This window comes from Macaca nemestrina, chromosome 12, assembly GCF_043159975.1.
Source record: "Macaca nemestrina isolate mMacNem1 chromosome 12, mMacNem.hap1, whole genome shotgun sequence".
In the NCBI taxonomy this organism is placed as follows: domain Eukaryota; kingdom Metazoa; phylum Chordata; class Mammalia; order Primates; family Cercopithecidae; genus Macaca; species Macaca nemestrina.
This window is the reverse complement of record NC_092136.1, coordinates 133,761,613-133,782,178: the sequence shown is the minus strand read 5'-3', so window position 1 is coordinate 133,782,178 and position 20,566 is coordinate 133,761,613. Positions and strand designations below refer to the sequence as shown.

At 53.6% G+C, this 20,566-nt stretch overlaps 1 protein-coding gene across 3 annotated transcripts in view; it reads right to left on the bottom strand.

Moving 5' to 3' along the window:
* The window catches only part of LOC105476145 (galactosidase beta 1 like 2), a 45,183-nt gene that overhangs the window by 3,398 nt on the left and 21,219 nt on the right, over positions 1 to 20,566 (bottom strand). For all 3 annotated transcript variants that reach the window (XM_011731794.2, XM_071075869.1, XM_071075870.1), the window contains 10 exons: positions 17,358 to 17,450; positions 15,291 to 15,372; positions 7,733 to 7,803; positions 4,770 to 4,854; positions 3,369 to 3,506; positions 2,455 to 2,535; positions 1,955 to 2,061; positions 1,337 to 1,477; positions 1,000 to 1,071; positions 663 to 741 (listed from right to left, as the gene is read on the bottom strand). In XM_011731794.2, coding sequence (XP_011730096.1) covers positions 663 to 741; positions 1,000 to 1,071; positions 1,337 to 1,477; positions 1,955 to 2,061; positions 2,455 to 2,535; positions 3,369 to 3,506; positions 4,770 to 4,854; positions 7,733 to 7,803; positions 15,291 to 15,372; positions 17,358 to 17,450 — 949 coding nt within the window. The remainder of the gene's footprint in view (positions 1 to 662; positions 742 to 999; positions 1,072 to 1,336; positions 1,478 to 1,954; positions 2,062 to 2,454; positions 2,536 to 3,368; positions 3,507 to 4,769; positions 4,855 to 7,732; positions 7,804 to 15,290; positions 15,373 to 17,357; positions 17,451 to 20,566) is intronic.

The following is a 20,566-nucleotide window of genomic DNA, read 5'->3' as shown; positions in this document are numbered from 1 at the left end:
ATTTAGCTAGAGTTGTTTAAAAAAGGAAGGGCTAAATTAAAGCATAAAAGATTTAGTAGGCCAGGAAACATAAAGCAAATTGGCAGCCTGTTCCCAGAGGGGTGTGCTGCCAGAGGGGTGTGCTGCCAGAGGGGTGTGCTGCCAGAGGGGTGTGCTGCCAGAGGGGTGCGCTACCAAGAGGCGTTTTGTTTGCTATATGTCCCACTTCCTCCTCGCGCCACGTCCTGCCCGCGCCACATCCGAGATAAGCTATGGGTTTCCCAAGATGGATCAAGAAGAGAAATTCAGTGTGGAGGCCCAAGAAGGCAGGGGTCTTGTGCCTTTCCTTGGATTCCTGGAAATCACATTCATTGCTCCTCACCGCCGTCCCCCAGGCAGACATCCCTGCGGAAACCGACTGCAGCCCAGGGGAGACCAGGCCAGCTCAGTGTTCACTGTGTTTATCACAAGCACGCAGACAATGCACATGTGCAGTGCTAACGGGACAGGGGCCACAGCCCAGCGGAGCTTCTCTGGCCCACTCAGAACTGGCCTCATGTACGGGACAACCCAGCCTCCACCTCCCTGCAAGGGGCCTCCGTGTCCTGGTGGCTGCTGGCAAGAGAAGCAATAGCCATGTGTCCAGCATGGCCGCTCTTCTTTCGACACGTTCTCGGACCCACCTTTGCGCTGGTCATCAATATTCTCCCCGTAGTTGACTCGCCCACGATTCTCCACCAAGATCCTCAGCACAGTGTAACCCTGCCAGCAACACAGGGCTAACGATGACCACTGGAAGGCCACAGCTGCCCCTCAGAATGTGCTTGTGGACCCCAGTTCTTCCCTACACTCTGGGGATGGGAGTGCACATCCCAGCTGGGCAGAAAGGCGCGCTCGCCCTCTCCACCTGCAGCTGGTGGGGAAGGAGCCACGGGTCTCCCAAGTCTTCCTCGGTGACTCCCCCCGTCCTCCTCGAAGCAGCGGGGGCTAGCCCTCACCCAGCGCCCAAAAACAATGAACCTGGATCAGAGGGACAGCGATCTTCGTTGTCTTGTAGTCCAAGAATCCTATGGATACTGTGTTCACAAACACCTGCCAAAGGGAACAGACAGAAGCATCCATGGCCAACAGGAGGAGGGTACGTGGGACCTCCGCTAGGCCAAGAAGGGCAGCACCGCATGCCTGTGGGCAGACAAGGGGCCAGCGGGCAGAGCAGAAACGAATGCCCCCATGAAGACTCGCAGAGCTGACTCGGAAGGGCCATATTTACAGCTGGAAATAGCTGATTTTGAGGGACAGAACATATTGCAGGGCTGCTCATCAGAAGGTCGCGGGAATTTAGAAGAGAAGCTCCTACCTGCCCCCGATCACGCACACGGCCGCTGAGGACGCCAGATGAGGTGATGCTGGTCTCGTAGAGAATGTACCCAAAGGACTGTCCATTTCCCCCGTTGACTGGCAGGTTCTCCATGTTGATGGGCTTTTCAGACTTGATTGGCTGCGTACAGAAGAGATGGCGGGGGGGCAGGCTGAGCAGGAGTGGGGTCACAGACTCTGCCTGGGGGCTGGCACGTGGAGTGGAAGCAGGGGTTTGGCGGGTGTTTCTACTTTGACTTCTCATTGCACTAAACCTACAGCTCTGCAGAGTGATGGGGAAGAGGGTGGGACAAAGGGGTGTGCACCGGCCGAGTGCAGTCCACAGGCAGGGGGTATGCAGCACAGCCTCGGGCCACCGGAGGAGGCACTCCCTGTTCCTCTGCCCCTCACTCTCCTCTCTGAGGCTGGAGGAAGGAACGGTTCACAGGGCCACCCGCTGTTCCTCAGGGGCCTTTGTTTCTCCCCAACTCACACTCTAGCATGAGTCTGTCTTCTTCACTCTGAGCTCCAAGGCTGGAGAGCGGACCTCAAAGCCACTAGGCGCTGGCCTTCCTCTCCCCACACCCCTGCTACACCCACGATTGCCCCCGGCACTCACCTCCCCCATGTACTTGAGGGCATCCCACAGAGACAGGTACAAGACTGGCGTTATGGGCTCATACGACATCTTGGGAAGTAGGTCAGGTGGGGGAGGTAGAGGAATGCCTGCAACACACAGACAACAGCGTCATCCCCAAGGGACCCAAATGTCACCGTCTGCTCGTCCTCCCCGCCCAGCTCCCATTCACAGACCCAATGTGCTCCTGCATCCCAGCACCACGAGGAACAACAGGCCAGCTCTCAGCACCTGCTGAGGCCAGGGGAGGAAGGCCAGGGGCATTCTCCCGTCCTCCACAGGAGATAAGGAGCCTTAACACCTGGAACAGGTGATGTCGGCAAGACAGAAACAGCCCCACACTCTCCCTGTCCCTGTCTAGAACATTCTTACACACAGATCAACTGGAGTCCAGATGGGACAGTAAGGAAGTAACTCTTTCGGGGTCTGAGAGCAGAAGCAAGGGCCTGAGTTGGAACTTGAGTCTGCTGTCTGCTGGGTACCTGAGATGGAGCCGAAGAAGTCTCGAAGCTTCATGTACTTGGCTGTGTAATCTCCCGCTTCTGTCAGCACAGCGTCATAGTCTGCAAGACACCGGGCCCTGTCATGGTCATTCCTGTCCCCAGCACAGCACATGTGGCAGCACAAAGAACAGGGAGAAGCTCAGAAGGGCCACAGGTCTTCATCTCAGCCATTGCGGAGGCAAGACACTTTTGAGCCATTCAGTCAAAATGCTGTAAACACGAAAGACCATGCAACTACAACAAGTGTCCACAAGGCCGGGCGCAGCGGCTCACACCTGTAATCCCAGCACTTTGGGAGGCCAAGGCAGGAGGATCACTTGAGGCCAGGAGTTCCAGACCAGCCTGGGCAACATAGCGAGACCACGCCTCTACAAAAAAATTTAAAAATTAGCCAGGGGTTGGGGTGCACACCTGTAGTCCCAGCTACTCAAGAGGCTGAAGCAGGAGGATCACTTGAGCCCAGGCATTCGAGGCTGCAGTGAGCTATGATCACACTACTGCACTCCAGCCTGGGTGACAGATGATACTCTCTCACAAATTCAAAAAAACACAAACTATCCATGATCACAGCATGGCCCTAAATTTCTAGCTGCAGGTGTAATTTCTACTTTCTGGAACTCTCAACCTAAAGGGGGCAGGATCACACCTCCTCAAGGGCCTGGGCAGGGAGCGGAGGCCACCTCTGCCAAAGTGGCCGGCTCACAGGCACTCCACCCGCCTTGAGGCTTCCCTCCTCTGGGAGTGTAACGTGACCGTCCAGGCAAAGCCTCTGCCTTCTCCATTGCCAAAGACACTGAAGGTGCCGGAAGTTGACCCTGAAGGCCTCTCCATAGCAAGCCCCAGCCATGCCCATGCACGGCAGACCAGGGAGAGCAGTGTTGATGAATACTTGCCATAGCTGGTGACATCTGACTTGTAGTCATGGAAGTGCATGGCTCCATTCATGAAGCCAAAGTTGGTGCCTCCATGGAACATGTAGAGGTTGATGGAGGAGCCGGCGTCCACAATGGCAGACACGGTTTTTAAAACCTCTGCCGGAGGAGGGAGAAAGGGGATGTGCAGAGTGAGTTAAAGTCTGAGATGAGCTGGGGTCCCTTCACTACTCTCCTCTTGCCCAGTCCCACCTCAAGGCCAACGTTGTCACTCTGTCCTCCTAGCTCTCACTAAAACCCCAATCACAGAAGATTAGGGGTGGAGGACGTGTGGGCCAGAATCACGGCCCCAGAGCTCGAGCCTCCAGTTGTTTGTAAATCCTGGTCAAGTCTCTGAGCTCCATGTGGACCACCTGCAGCCCAGGGCGGCCAGGGCCTTGCACCAGCGCGATCCCCATGTGAGCCTGCCCGACCAGGTGTATCAAATGCACACAGATGGATGCATCCCTAGAGAGAAAACTCTGACACCTGCCCTGGTCTGCCTTTGTTAGGAAATCAACCAGGACATGACAAGACCATAGCAAAGGAGAAAAACCCATGGTTTAATAAATATATATTTTATTAATATAAATCAAAGAAACGCAGACTAAACAATGATGTACTGAGTAGACCAATATTAAAAGTTATTTTAATACTCAGCGTTGCTGAATCTGTGGGAAATGGGTGCATCCACTCGGCAGCAGCGGTTGAAACTGCCGTCTTTCCGGGGCTGAGGGGTGCGCATGCGCATGAACAGGCGCTGAGGGCCACCGGGAACGCCAGGTGCGCAGAGCGCGGGCTCCGGGACGCTCACCGAGATGGCGTGCGCTTAACCACCACCCAAAACGGCCCGAGAGACTGTGTCCACGAAGCGTGGCTTAGAACGGGGCTCTTCACATTCTTTAAAGCAGTCATGTAAGTCTGTATTTGGTCATACAGAAAGCGATCCGTATGTGCATTCACCGGTACAAGCAGGTGCCATGCAGCGGAGCATGGCTGCATCTGTCTCTCTGTGTGTGCGTATAGAGCTGTCGGTACAGATACACAGAGAACTGCCTACGTGGTATACATCTAAATGTTGTCTCTGGGCTCTGGGAATTTTATTTCTTCTCTATACTTTTTCTGTATTTTCTGGATGTTTGCAATAGGCATGCATTACCCTTCTAATTACAAAAACACGAACAAGCAATGCTAAAAAGCCCTCCCATTCATCAAAGTGTCAAGACAAATGACTCAAGAATATCCAGAGCCAACTTCTGCACACAGATAATCCCAGCAGCCTTGCACCCCTATGGCTGACCTACATTCGTTAGCCGGTGACTGAAACTCATCCTCACTTCTTAAGTAGCACACATGCTGGATGTAGTAACTGCAAGCACTCACCAGAAGAATCCAGGATATTGTGAGGGCCTCCCCACGAGTCAAACCACCCCGTCCAGTACTCCATCACCATCTTGGGCTGAGTCCCCTGGACACCACAAAAAGAGAGTTAGACAAGCAGGCTGGCCAGACACAAAAGAGGGAATCTCTTCGTGAAGGGGAGCCCCAGGATCCCTGCCCTCTCCACTCTTCCCTGGCTGCATACCCACTGCCTTAGAGGTCTTTGGAGGTGGGGCATAGGTGACGGCCAAATCCACCTGCACACCACACCAGTTCTCCTGCCACATGTGGACCCCACACGTGCAGGTACAGAGCAGATAAAGCTCCCAAAGTCGCTATGGCAAACCCTGATGGTTTTAATGTTGTGCACATGTTAGCAAGAAGACACTGGTTCTGGATCAAGCCAAGCTTTGCCTGTCCTCTTCCAGGGAAGAGAGACGTTCTACCCAGGACAACTCCGTATCTGGGAGGTTTACTGTGGATACAGACCCCCCGGGTATTGGCTCCATTAGCAGAATAATCAGACGCTACGAGTGGGCCCTCTTCAAGGTCCAACTCAGCTTAAACAGCAGCTTTTTCTGAACCAGAAAATCAGGGCCTTACAGCACAGCTATTCATGGTGCAGGTTCTGTACCAACAGTTTGGATTTATACCTTGGCTGGGCCACTCAACAAATCTTAAATCTTCTTTCTGAATACTGGCTTTGGCATAGGACTGCCCCAAGGAGGCCAAGATCATTCCTGGGACCATGACCACTCTGTCCTGTTTGCAGAAGCCCAGAGCGCCTGGGGGAGGTGTAAAGACTAACGTGCTAGTATTTCAGGCTCTGTGCCAGACAGTCTTCCTCACTCATCCAGTGACAGCTTGTCAGGTATCTCTAGGTCAGTGATGGCCTCATGTTTAGAGCGCCACTGCATACGCAGCAACAAAATCTGATCCAGGGGGACGGGACAAACTTACGGTCCATTGAGTAGAAGGTACCAGCCATACCCAGGTTAAAGCCAGAGTAGTTACAAGAATTCTTTTAGCAAGACTGGTGGCTTAGTTTTCTCTACAAGCCACCTACCTTCCAAGAAGGAGACACACCATACCACGTTTAAATCACTAAAAAGGGAGGGGCGGATTCAAAGTCCCGCAAGTCAGAAATCTCCCATGCCAGAAGCAAGGCTGTTGGCTTGGGGGTACCAGGGTCCACCCACGTGCCAGGCCACTGCACTGCACAACTGGCTAAGAGCTGGAGCTCTGCCGTGGCCACTACTTACAGGTGCCTTACACACTCCACGGCCGTCTCCTTCACTGGCTCACATGACTGTTGGGAGAATGAGATGAGAGTGCGCGTAACGCCCTCAGCACACTGCCTGGCAGGTCGGAGGTGCTCAGGAAACACTTGCATAGTTATCCCCGTCACCGGTCACGGGCGCGGAAGGGGAGTGAAATGCTATCAACATCATCACGTGGAGCACACTGGGGCCTGCACTGTGCATTCAGAGAGCCCTTGATTCAAACAGGGAGGTGTCCAAGTCCCCTTCCTTAATGAAAACAGACATCTCTGGACTCTGCACACAGAAAGCCCGTCAGCAGGACCATTCTATTAGCAGGACAGCTGGCCTGGGACGGCTCGGGCACGGCTACCTCTCTAAGGATGACCTTGAAGGCTAGGTAAACATAAGGCATTCTGCTGTATCAGCTGCCGTGCTAGGCACTTTCCAAATATTACTTCATTTAATCTTCAAACAGCCCTGTGAGTTGACACCATAAGGCAATGTACTCTCATCATCCTCACTTAGAAGACAGAGATGCACAGAGAGGTTAAGTAACTTGCCCAAGGTCACACAGCACAGGGCAGGAAACCCCGTCATCTCAGTCAGAAGCGTGAGAGGCCCCCCACTCCACTACACACACCGGCAGGCACTCAGGAAATGTCCAGGAAGGAAGGCAGAGACCCAGCTGGATCACGCGTGACCTGCCTCACAGGAGCCTGTCTGGGAGTGGGGCCAGCCCTCCCATCTCCTCCTGGGAGCCTCCCCACCTACTCTGGCCACCTGAACCCCAGGAGGAGCCACATCAAACACACACATGGCCCCACACGGCTGTGGTGGCTCCACACAGATGTGCCTGAGGACACAGCCGCTGCTCTGAAAGACCATCAGCCAGAATGGAAAGCGGCCCAGCATCTCCACAGGCATCCGTGCCTGTCCGTCCAAGCACAGCTCCACTGCAGGCCCAGGACCAGCGTGACCATGCGGCACGGGGCAGTCTCCACTGCAGGCCCAGGACCAGCGTGACCATGCGGCACGGGGCAGTCTCCACTGCAGGCCCAGGACCAGTGTGACCATGCGGCACAGGGGCAGTGAGCCAGGGCACAGCCAGGGCCTCTCGGCTCTGCAGAGGGTGGCAGCATGGCCCCATCCATCCATCTGCTCCGGAGGGGCACACGAGTTTGACAGAGAGGTCAGTCAGAACTACAGCGCAGTGTAAATGCCCATCGGTTTGACAGATATTGAGGGACATGTGGAAACTCCTCCCTCTCTCCAGACCTGGAGGGGACCAGGCTTCCTGCCTTGCTGATGACAGTCATCTTTCTAGGATTGCAGGGCCCTCACGGGTGAAGGTCCGATGCCTGTGTAGTACAGGACGGGGAAGTTTTTCTTCCCCCTCAATCCCTGGGAGCAAGTGTGGAGCTAATTGAGGCCACAAAAGTCGAGTCCTCCAGGAGTGCACCAAAAGGCCCCCTCTCTCAGGGCAGTGAGTGACGTCCACACTGCATCGGCCTACACAGCAGCCCTCAGAGCTGTCTGTGGGCAGCGGGTCTTGCAGGCACGCAGCGGCATGGGCCAGGGGTCAAGAGGCCAACAGCCCTGACTCCAGCTCCCTACACTGGGGAAGCTGAGCACGCTGGCAGGCATTTGGAATTCCCACAGGCCACTGAGCAGGCTGGGCGGCAGCTTCCCTGGGGCTGGACTTACCTGGACGTTGAAGAGAAAGGTGGTCAGTAGCTGCAGCTCGCGTGTTGACTGCAAGTTGATGGTGGCCAACACTGTTAAAGGGAAGAGGAGAGAGAGAGACAAAGCATTGTCTCAACGCCAGGGACCTTCTAAGTGACCCCAGACCCTTCTCAATCCACCAGCACAGTAAAGTAACCAGCCCTGACATGGTTTCCCACCTCCAGTTGGAAGTCAGCCACAGTCAGGTGCAGTGGCTCACACCTGTAATCCCAATGCTTTGGGAGGCTAAGGTGGGTGGATCGCTTAAAGCCAGGAGTTCGAGACCAGCCTGGCCAGCATGATGAAACCCCATCTCTACTAAAAAATACAAAAACAATTAGCCAGGGTTGGTGGTGCATGCCTGTAGTCCCAGCTACTTGGGAGGCTGAGGTGGGAGGATCACTTGAACCCAAGAGGCAGAAGTTGCAGTGAGCCGATATTGTGCAACTGCAGCCTAGCCTGGGTGACAGAGCGAGACTGTGTCTCACAAAAATAAATAAAGAATAAAAAGTCAGCCGGGACGCCAGGAGACCGATCTTGTTGTCTTGGATTCTGCCACAGCGGCACAGAGCTGGGCAGTCACTCACTGGGCACCTGACCTTGATCAACTGTGACTTCTGCAAGCCAAGCGCGCACTTCGGTTCCTTGTTCTTTTGTAGGAACCAGAGCCTGATCCTTCCTTGGCACCCCAAGCACCCGGTCCAAGGTAATGATGTAAACAAAGATTCCGCTCTGATTTCTTGATAAGGGCTAATTCTGTATTCTACCCCATAACATGTTCCTTTTAAAATTTAAAACGCTATTTTCAGTGGCTTTCTATCAGTGAAACATATGCTCAAGAAACGTGCGCTCTGTCTGGCCGACAGCCGGAGATGCCCACGCCCACCCCCGTGGCACAGCCTTACCCTGGGGCCTCTCACCCACCTATGTCCGCCTAACAGTCAGCTCACAGGCACGGCTGCGGCCTGGGCTCCCGCAGGCCTAGGCACACACGAGAGAGGCTGAGCCAGCCTGGCAAGCTGGGCCACCCTGACACGCTGCTGCAGGACAAAAGCCTCTGATGCCAGTGAAGAAATGCAAGCGACAGGTGGGGCTCCGGGGAGGTGTAATAACTTGCCTCTAGGTCACAGTAATTGACCTCAAGGTAGCGGCAGAGTGGGGCCGCACACCTGGGTCCCCCTGACACCACCCCATGGCCCAGCCCCGTCCCTGTCCTCCAGCAGCCCACTGGGTGGGACCCTCCACCCAGACCCCTCCCCTGAAGCCAGAAGCCCTTTGAAGACAGGAGGCCAGTCTGAAACTGAGCAGGCCTAACTCAATGTCCACAGGCTGTGCACAGCTAAGTGAACACAAGCATCTCTGTCCTGTCCTTCCTGACACCTCTCACAAATACGAGAGGAGGGTGGACAGGCAGACGGCCACGAGGAACATCAAGAGGAGACATTGGCAAATCCTGGAATACTGAGAAGGACACAGGGACAGCAAATGGTCTAGGAGTGCGGAAGGGGTGACAGTCGGCTCCAGCTCCAGCCCAAGGCCTCATCCCACTCCCAGCCCCAGGCCCTGATCACCATGAGATGGGAGGATGCCTGTCCTCAGCCTCGATTCTTGTTCTCACCTGGGCCCATCCCCTCCTCGGGGGCCATCCTGCCTGAGAACGCTGGGCCCGGCTGCTGCGGGAGCGGGTGTGTGTGGCAGGTGGGGGGAGGGCGGGAAGAGGAGGCAGGCAGTCTCCACAGCACATTCCTGTCCACCACCGGCCTGGCCCAGAACAGCTGCCACAAGACCCCAAGACTTCTCCAGAAACACTTCACAGCGGAAGACATTGCCCCAAACTCCAACAAGTGAGTGTCCCTTCTTGAAAAAGCCACCACGGCCCAGTCACCCCAGGGGGAAGAACTCCCGTCAACAGCCTCTCCCACACCCAGAGCTCTGAGTGGCAGCCAAGAGCCTCTTTCCTAAGCTGCTGGGTAGGGGCTGAGCCAGAGCATCCCCTGGCACAGGAGATGGAGTGGAACAGACAGCAGGAAAACAGCAGGCAGTGCTAGGGAAAGGAACCCAGGCAGTGCCTGGGGAAGGAACAGGGGCAGCCCTAGAAAAGGAACGCGGGCAGTGCCGGGGAAAGGAACGCGGGCAGTGCCAGGGAAAGGAACACGGTCAGCACTGGGAAAGGAACGCGGGCAGCGCCAGGGAAAGGAACGCGGGCAGTGCCAGGGAAAGGAACGCGGGCAGTGCCGGGGGAAAGGAACGCGGGCAGTGCCAGGGAAAGGAACGCGGGCAGTGCCAGGGAAAGGAACACGGTCAGCGCCAGGGAAAGGAACGCGGGCAGTGCCAGGGAAAGGAACGCGGGCAGTGCCAGGGAAAGGAACGCGGGCAGTGCCAGGGAAAGAACGCTGGCAGTGCCAGGGAAAGGAACGCGGGCAGCGCCAGGGAAAGGAACGCGGGCAGCGCCAGGGAAAGGAACGCGGGCAGCGCCAGGGGAAAGGAACGCGGGCAGTGCCAGGGAAAGGAACGCGGGCAGTGCCAGGGAAAGGAACACGGTCAGCACTGGGAAAGGAACGCGGGCAGCGCCAGGGAAAGGAACGCAGGCAGTGCCAGGGGAAAGGAACGTGGGCAGTGCCAGGGAAAGGAACGCGGGCAGTGCCAGGGAAAGGAAAGCGGGCAGTGCCAGGGAAAGGAACGCGGGCAGCGCCAGGGAAAGGAACGCGGGCAGTGCCAGGGAAAGGAACGCGGGCAGTGCCAGGGAAAGGAACGCGGGCAGTGCCAGGGGAAAGGAACACGGTCAGCACTGGGAAAGGAACGCGGGCAGTGCCAGGGAAAGGAACGCGGGCAGTGCCAGGGAAAGGAACGCGGGCAGTGCCAGGGAAAGGAAAGCGGGCAGCGCCAGGGAAAGGAACGCGGGCAGCGCCAGGGAAAGGAACGCGGGCAGTGCCAGGGGAAAGGAACGTGGGCAGTGCCAGGGAAAGGAAAGCGGGCAGTGCCAGGGAAAGGAAAGCGGGCAGTGCCAGGGAAAGGAACGCGGGCAGCGCCAGGGAAAGGAACGCGGGCAGTGCCAGGGAAAGGAACGCGGGCAGTGCCAGGGAAAGGAACGCGGGCAGTGCCAGGGGAAAGGAACACGGTCAGCACTGGGAAAGGAACGCGGGCAGTGCCAGGGAAAGGAAAGCGGGCAGTGCCAGGGAAAGGAACGCGGGCAGTGCCAGGGAAAGGAACGCGGGCAGCGCCAGGGAAAGGAACGCGGGCAGCGCCAGGGAAAGGAACACGGTCAGCACTGGGAAAGGAACGCGGGCAGTGCCAGGGAAAGGAAAGCGGGCAGTGCCAGGGAAAGGAACGCGGGCAGCGCCAGGGAAAGGAACGCGGGCAGCGCCAGGGAAAGGAACGCGGGCAGCGCCAGGGAAAGGAACACAGGTAGCACTTTTGTAAAACGCTAACTACCCTCGGGGGAAATAAGAAAGGCAGTGTGTCCATTTTTAAAGTATGCTATGAGAAGAGAAATATATTCAAGAAAATTGTGACTCAGGAAATTACCGGAGGACTGGAAGATAAAAGTTCAGGAAGTCACCCAGAAAGTAGAACTGAAAGGCAAAGAGATAAAGAATAGAAAAGACGGAGACAATCAATAGGAGCTCCCAATACACAAACACCAGGATGACCGAAAGACCCGAGGACAAGACGGTGGAACACGCACAACCCGCACGCCCACCACGCAACTGTGCCAGCTCGCAGAATGCGCAGCAGCACCTGAAGGGGAGGGCGTCTCCCCGAGGAACATGGCAGGGGGCGAGGAGGGAGAGGACCCAGGACAGGCTGGGGACCGGAGTGTCCTGTGCTGCCGCAGCAACAGCGGGTGCCGGGAAGCCACGGAGCGACAGGAAACGTATTCCACGCGGGATGCAGCCGTGCAGCAGACCCCCCACCATGCAAGCCAGAACAGTGAGAGCCAGGCCTCCAGACAGCCAGACTCGGACAGGTACAGGACCTGAGAAACACCAGCAGCAGGCGTCTGGGACATCTCTGGCAAAGCATTTGTTTAAAAGAGAAAGCAGTACGGGGGGGCGGGGTTGAGGGGAGGAAAGAGAATTTGAAATGAAAAGAAAAACAAACAGAATAATTACACTAAAAACTAAGCACACTGCAAAGAGAGCCAGCTGGCACCCTGAGAATTCACAGATACTGTGCAGGGCATCACCCACGTGGCAGGTGCCTGCAGTGAACCCCTGTCATACATCCAGGAGGCTCACGCTGGCACCCATCAGGACTGAACAGCCACATTGGCAGGAAGGTACGAGAAGGGTAGCAAAGAACACTCATCACCTACTGGAACAAGAAGTTAATAGGCAGAATTTTTTTTTTTTTAGATGGACTTTTGCTCTTGTCGCCCAGGCTGGAGTGCAGTGGTACCATCTCAGCTCACTGCAACCTTTGCCTCTCGGATTCAAGTGATTCTCCTGCCTCAGCCTCCCGAGTAGCTGGGATTACAGGTGCCCGCCACCACACTTGGCTAATTTTTTGTATTTTTAGTAGAGACGGGGTTTTGCCATGAAGGGCAGGCTGGTCTCGAACTCCTGACCTCAGATGATCTGCCCGCCTCAGCCTCCCAAAATGTTGGAATTACAGGCCTGAGCCACCGCGCCTGGCCAACGGGCAGAATTTTAAAGCAAATGATGCAGGGCTCTATGTTCACAGTATTTAGAAATAAGAAGGAAAATATCCAAAGAAAAAGCTGAAGACTTGAATATGATGAAGAGTCGGCTACACTATATTTCTCTACCAACATTTTCAAGTATTTCACTTTTAGACCATTTAATTTTTTTTAATTAAAAAAAAAAAAGTTATTCCAGGCAGCAGGTGGCAACAGGGGCACGCAGGTGGGTGCCTGGAGGTGGGAGGGCCACAGGGAAAAGCAGTAGAGACTCCCGGCTGCCTTGCAAGGCCTGTAACCGGGAGACTGCCAAGCGCTAAAAATGTGCTCCAGCGTCAAAAGGAGTCTCCCGGCACAGCCACAGCCCGCAGGAGCCTGGAGCAGGCCTTGGAAGCGGCCGTGGGGAGACACTGCCACCGCGTGGAAGCCGTGGGAATCACCGCCGGTCCTGCCCCTGCCGGAGACACAGGGACTCTGCCTGGGGACAAAAGCCTTTTCCTCCCCATCCATGGCACCCACTCCCTGGGTGCCAGCCACATGCCAGGCGCTGCTGCAGGGATACAGCGACATGTTCCAGCAGCTCGGTCTGTGGAGGAATGCAAAAGAAAGAAAAGAAAGCGTGGAATGTGCCGGAGCAGACAAGCACGGTTGCAGGAGGCCACAGGAAGGGCCCCGCTGCATCGATGGGAGGATGCTATGCTCACCCAGGCCACGAACCACACCTGGGCCCCTGAGCACAGCTGAACCAGCCAAACCCCAAGCCCCGCCAAGAGTACTGCTGGGTGAAACAGATCAATGAAATAAACAAACTACCCCCAATGTGAGAGGGCGAAAAGAAATCAGGGAGAAGGACTGAGTGAGCCCCAAGAAGGAGGAAGTTCAGTTTCAAGTGTGGTGCTACAAAAAGCCTCACTAACTTTAGAGAACAGCCTGCAGCTCTGGAAGAAGAGCAAAGCCCCCGGGGCTGGGGCTCCGGACGCTGGAGGAACAGTAAAGAGGGGGAAACAGTGAGCAAAGGGAAGGAGCAGGAAGTGAACTCAGCTGGGTCCTGGAGGCCACGTGGAGAGGCCTTTCGGGGTCATTCCCAGAACCTGCGCTTCACTCTGAGTGAGACAGACGCCGAGCGTTCGGCAGGGTACGGTAATCTGCACTCTGAGTGAGACAGAGACGCCCAGCGCTCAGCAGGGGACGGTAATCTGCACTCTGAGTGAGACAGACGCCGGGCGCTCAGCAGGATACGGTAATCTGCACTCTGAGTGAGACAGACGCCGGGCGCTCAGCAGGGGACGGTAATCTGCACTCTGAGTGAGACAGACGCCGAGCGCTCAGCAGGGGACGGTAATCTGCACTCTGAGTGAGACAGACGCCGAGCGCTCAGCAGGGGACGGTAATCTGCACTCTGAGTGAGACAGACGCCGGGCGCTCAGCAGGGGACGGTAATCTGCACTCTGAGTGAGACAGACGCCGGGCGCTCAGCAGGGGACGGTAATCTGCACTCTGAGTGAGACAGACGCCGAGCGCTCAGCAGGGGACGGTAATCTGCACTCTGAGTGAGACAGACGCCGGGCGCTCAGCAGGATACGGTAATCTGCACTCTGAGTGAGACAGACGCCGGGCGCTCAGCAGGGGACGGTAATCTGCACTCTGAGTGAGACAGAGATGCCCAGCACTCAGCAGGATACGGTAATCTGCACTCTGAGTGAGACAGACGCCGGGCGCTCAGCAGGGGACGGTAATCTGCACTCTGAGTGAGACAGACGCCGAGCGCTCAGCAGGGGACGGTAATCTGCACTCTGAGTGAGACAGACGCCGAGCGCTCAGCAGGGGACGGTAATCTGCACTCTGAGTGAGACAGACGCCGGGCGCTCAGCAGGATACGGTAATCTGCACTCTGAGTGAGACAGACGCCGGGCGCTCAGCAGGGGACGGTAATCTGCACTCTGAGTGAGACAGACGCCGGGCGCTCAGCAGGGGACGGTAATCTGCACTCTGAGTGAGACAGACGCCGGGCGCTCAGCAGGGGACGGTAATCTGCACTCTGAGTGAGACAGACGCCGGGCGCTCAGCAGGGGACGGTAATCTGCACTCTGAGTGAGACAGACGCCGGGCGCTCAGCAGGATACGGTAATCTGCACTCTGAGTGAGACAGACGCCGGGCGCTCAGCAGGGGACGGTAATCTGCACTCTGAGTGAGACAGACGCCGGGCGCTCAGCAGGGGACGGTAATCTGCACTCTGAGTGAGACAGAGACGCCCAGCACTCAGCAGGATACGGTAATCTGCACTCTGAGTGAGACAGACGCCGGGCACTCAGCAGGGTAGGGTAATCTGCACTCTGAGTGAGACAGACGCCGAGCGCTCAGCAGGGTAGGGTAATCTGGACGACATTTTCAGAGGCACGCAGAGAACACAGTGTGGAGGCAACAGTGAAAATGCTGCTGCAGCAATGCAGGCCAGGGGTGCTGCTAGCAGGTGAGTGCTGAGGCCTGTAGGGATTCCAGGAGCACTGGGAGATAAAGCTAACAATGGCTTAGGTGCCAGGCAGACTGGACAGGAGCTCACAGTCACTACCAGGTTCGAGGCCCATGCAGCTGGGAAAAACGGAGCTGCAACGTTCCGAAAACAGGAAGCCCACACATGAGGCAGTCATCTGCAGAGTGCCCTTGGAGCCCGAGTGCCCAGCAGGGCAGGAGAACAGCCACCCAGCTGGCCACGCACCATGGTCTCTCACACAGACCCTCCCCACTCATGGAACCCAAGGTTCTGCAGCCCAGTGCCACATGCACGGGAGAATAACAGGCACCACAGAAACTCCTACTTGGGTCGCAGTCCCACAGGGAGAGTGTGCACAGCCAGCCCAGGGCCGCCGCCAGCCCCCACGGCCCAACACAAGTGCAATTACCTCCCTGGACAATCCCCTTGCTCAGCCCATCCTTGTTGTCTGAAGTCAGGAGCAGTTCCACGATGCCACGGTCCTCCAGTGCCTGTGGGGGGAAATGAGATAAGCCCACGTCTGCCCTGGGTCCTCAGAGCGTCTGCAGGGACACACAGCTGCAGCTGGGTAGCCCAAAGAGCTGGAGGGAGAGATGCTGAATAAATCGTTTATTTCTCTGCCAAAAACAGAAAAGTCTCCTGCCATCTGCACCTCCATGCTCAGCACAGCTCCAGTCAGCATGAATTCCCATCACAGCAGGGGCAGGGCTGGCAAGCTGGGGCAGCCCCTGGTTGCTCTGGATGTGGAAGCTGCCCAGTGGGCCAGCCAGCATGCCTAGGCGAGTCTACACTGAGGCCGGCTCAGGGAAGCCTGCTGCCACGTGTCACCCGCCACTGTCTGCTGGGCTCCAGCGAGCAGGTCAGGCCTCCAGGATGACACCTACATCCTTCCCTTCACTCACACCACAAGCGACAGGCCTGTCCCTTCCCCACGCTAGCCGGTGTGGGTTTGGGGGATGGCAAGGCCCAGGAGGGCCCACCATGCCCTGTCACGTGCCCATGGTGCACGTCCCACGTCCAGAACAGCAGGAAGCATCCTCCCAGCTGTAAAGCGAGAGTGAAGCGGAAGAAACGCTGTGCCTGAGGGGCACTGACGACAAGGACCACTCAGAACCTCCCGACGCCCACAGGGCAGTCACCGCCGCGCCAGGCCTTCGCTCGGCACCTGACAGACTGTGCTAGGCAAGCCTCACAGTTAATGTCTTCACAGTACAGACGCACCTCGGAGGGGTGAAGTCAAGCATCGCAGGCTACAGGGCCCGTGGCAACATGGGCCTGAACCCAGAGCCAAAGGCTTGTGCTGAGGCTCTAGGATCTTTTGGATCAGAACCCCCCCCAGAGGGGTCTTCCTATAATCTTCTCTGCAGATGTCAGGCCAAGACTGTTTATTTCCGCTGAAATCTTTTGGAAGTGGGTAGGCAGGGAGATATGTGCTGGGCGAATAAGGCTCGTGTCCAGTCCCACATGCTGGGAAGGAAAGAGCAGAAGGGGCTCTTGTCTCAGGCACAAGGGAGCTGCAGAGTTCAATCCATGAGCCCAGGTGGGATTTATCGAGAGCCCTGTATCTACCACCTCACGCTGTCATTCACTGATATTTAGCAAGCGTTTCCTTAGGTCCCTACCACATACACACACCCCTAACACTTCCTGGGCATTCATTTACTGACTCCACCCCGCAGGGGGTAACTGCGCCCTCCTGAGCACCAGAGCCAGGGGTGGGCACCTCTTCTCTCACACCACTCTCCCAGCAGCCTCAGAGAGAGGCTGGGGAATGCTCCTAAGAGCTTCGGGACCACAGAGGCTGGACGCCGCTGCTTCTCTTTGCCCACCTGAGTCACACATGGGTACCTCCGCCCAGACACCAGGGAAGCATGAGTGGACCGGGACATCCCTGCGGGAGCTGCACTCTCCTCTCTGCAGCTGGGTAACTAAGTCAACAACCGCTGAGAGGCCCCAGGGCCAAGAAGCAGGCTGCGGGAATGGGGTATAGCAGGAGGCGCTTCAAGGCCTGGGTGCAGGGATTTCTTAAAACTCCCCAGATAAAGCCAGTATGCAGCCTGGGCTGGAACCACCACTTTAGACTTTAGAACTGGAGCAGCCTCTCCAGGAAGCCTTCCTAACCATCACGGTGCAGTTAAGCCAATTCCTTTATTCCCAGCCCCTGCAATACCAGGTATGTACTGAAATTCCCAGATGAAACTCAATCAAGGGTAAGTAAGTGACAACCCTGCTGAAATAAAACAACAGAGAAAATTCACTAATAAATGACGTTGGAGGACGTATTAATATGAGAAAAATATAAGACTCACGTATCACACCACAGCCCATAACACACTCCAGAGGAAGGAATCTAAAGAAGCACCACGAGGACTCCCACCTTCTTGACGTCACACGTCACAGCACAGCCCACAACACACCACAGCCCACAACACACTCCAGAGGAAGGAAGCTAAAGAAGCGCCACGAGGACTCTCACCTTCTTGACGTAGGCCATATAAGCGGGGTCTTTATTATAGGAACCATATTCATTCTCCACCTGCACGGCAATGATGGGTCCCCCACGCTTGTACTGGGGAGAAAAGATAGACAACCAGGAGCTGAGTGTGTAGGGGACCGTAGTATCCAACCCCGCCACGCCCATCACCAGTGACTAGCAAAATATCCCATTTGAAAACTAAAATCTCAAAAGATTCGTATCAATAAGACAGTGGAGGAAGAAGCATTAGGCCCTTGTTCTCCCACGAAAACATCAAAAAAACAACTCCAGACTGACTAAAATAAAATAATAGGAGCTCTGGAAATTAGTCAAATGTCTAACCAAACAAGTGACCACCAAATCAAAACAAAAAGTCATATGCAAAATGGTACAAAACTGTATGATGTTTTCACAAGGTCTTGCCCCACCCCGGTGTAGCATGGTGTGGTCAGGAGGACGCGTCCCAACTCCCAGGTCCCTCATGATGGAAGACGCAAAACGGAACTTGTTTACAGTGTTCTAACTTGTTCTGCCCAACGTACTGGTTTCTGTCTTGTCTGACATGGAGCTCAAACAGGAATCGTCAGCATAGTTTGGACTTGAGGCTGGATGCTAAAGATGGCAGTGGCAGGTTCTGCAGTATATGAAAACTGCCAGGGGACTACAAACCCTTGGATGCCTGGGGGGAAGGAATTACAAGCAGAAGAAAATGAAGAGCATCTAAGGGCACAAGAAGCAGCTGGGGTGAGACTCTGGGAATGAAAGACACTTGAAAGCAACCAGGGAGGTAGGGAAGGACGCACACACACAGGTACAGACAGAACACATGCCCAGAAAAGATCAGGTCTTAAGTCTTCATGCTGGGCTGGTCTCCAGGCTTCGGGGCCCACTCATTAGTGAGGGTTCCCCTGAAAACATGCAAAAACCGAAATAGGTGTCTGTTTTCTCAAATGCCCAATGTTCAACCAATAAAACACAAACATAAAAAGAAACAGGGAAGTATGACTCATCAAAGGAACAAAATAAATCTCCAAAAGCAGTATCTGAAGAAACACACACCAGACTCAGTAGAGCAAGATCTACAACAGCCGTTGTAAATACGCTCAAGGAGCTCAAGGAACCAGGCAAATGGCACATGAAGAAAAAGAGAATATCAACAAAGAAACAGAGATTATTTTTAAGAGAACCAAAGGAACTTCTAGGACTGAAACATACCATACATAAATTGAAAAAATTAACTAGAGGAATCCAACAGCAGATTCAAACAGACAGAAGAAAGAAAAGCAAACTTAAACACAGGTTATCAGAAATGATCAGGTCTGAGGAGATAAAAGAATAAAGAAAACTGAACAGGGCCTAAGGGACTTACACAACACCCTCAAGCAGAACAGTATGTGAATTATGGGATTCTTAGAAGAAAAGGAGAGATAAAAGGGCAGGGAGGTTGTTTTTACAAAATATTAGCTGAAAACTTCTCCAATTTGAGGAAAGACATGATTATGTAACTCCAAGGAGCTCAAAAAATTCCACAGAACCACACAGGGACACACCATAATCAATCCACCGAAGACAAAGAGAGATTCTTGAATGCCAGAAGTTCTGGTCACTTACAAGGGATCCTCAGTGAGACCATAAAGGATATCTCAGCCAGAAAATTTTCAGGCTGGAAGCCAATGAGGTGATATAGTCAAAGTGCCGAAAGAAAAAAGTGTGAACTTTTTTTTGACACTTCTATATTCAGCAAAACTCAAAAATGAGGGAAAAATTCAGAAATTCCCAAAGAAAAGCTAAGAGAGTTCATTACCACTAGACCTTGCCTAAAAAAAAACACCTAAAGTTGAAGTGAAAAAATGCTAGAGAGTAATTTGAAGCTATATGAAAATATAAAGTTTTCTAGCAAAGATAGACACATAAAAAATATAAAAATATTATTATAATTTTTCTTTACAATGTGGCTTTTTATTTTCCATAAGATTTTAAAAGATATAAAATAATTATAAATCTAAGTTAATGGGTACACCCAAAATGAAGACATACTTTGTGACATCAATAAAAAGAAGTTGGGGGCGGAACTGTAAAGGAGTCGAGTTTTTGTGTGCAATTGAAGTTAGGTTGGTATCAATTTAAAATAGAATGTCTCAACTTTAGGATATTACATATCCTTTACCTTATCCCAAAGCAAAGGGAATCACTATAAAAAAAGTGTCACTATAAAAAATCAACTCGATACAAAGCAAGGCAGTCATAAAGGAAATGAGGGACAAAAAGCTGTAAGACATACAGAAAACAAGAAAATGGCAAAAGCAAGTGATACTCTATCAGTAATTACTTTGAATGTAAATATATTAAACTCCCCAATCAAAAGACATACCTGGCAGAATTAATTTTTAACAAACCAATATCCAACTATATACTGTCTACAAGATACTCACTTTAGATCTAAGGATATATACTGGTTGCAAGTGAAAGGCTGGAAAAAGGTATTTTATGCAAACGGTAATCAAAAGAGCAGGAGTGGCTTTACTAATATTAAACAAAATAGACTTTATATCAAAAACCATTACAAGAGACAAAGAAAGACATGATAAAATATATATAATGATAAAAGGGTCAATTCACCAAAAGGATACAACAATTATAAACACAGATATACCAAACACCAGAATTCCAAAGTATATGAGCCAAACACTGGCAAAATTTAATTAAGGGAAAAATAGACAGCTCTACAATCATAGTAGGAGACTCAATATCTGAATATCAATAATGGATAGAATAACCAGACAGAAAATTAGTAACCAAATAGAGGACTTGGACAATATTATGGACCAGTTGGGACCTAACATATATATATATACAACATTCCACCCAAAAGTAGCACAATACATTTTTTTCTCATGGGCACATAAAACACTCTCCAGGATAAACCATATAGTAAGCCAAAAAACAAGCCTTAATAAATTTTTCTTTTTTAAAAAAACAGAGTCTCGCTCTGTCACCCAGGCTAGAGTGCAGTGGCACAATCTTGGCTCACTGCAACCTCCATCTCCCAGGTTCAAGTGACTCTTGCGCCTCAGCCTCCCAAGTAGCTGGGATTACAGGTGCCCGTCACCACGCCTGGCTAATTTTTGTATTTTTTAGTACAGAACGGGTTTCAACATGTTGTCCAAGCTGGTCTTTAACTCCCAACCTCAAGTGTTCCACCTGCCTCG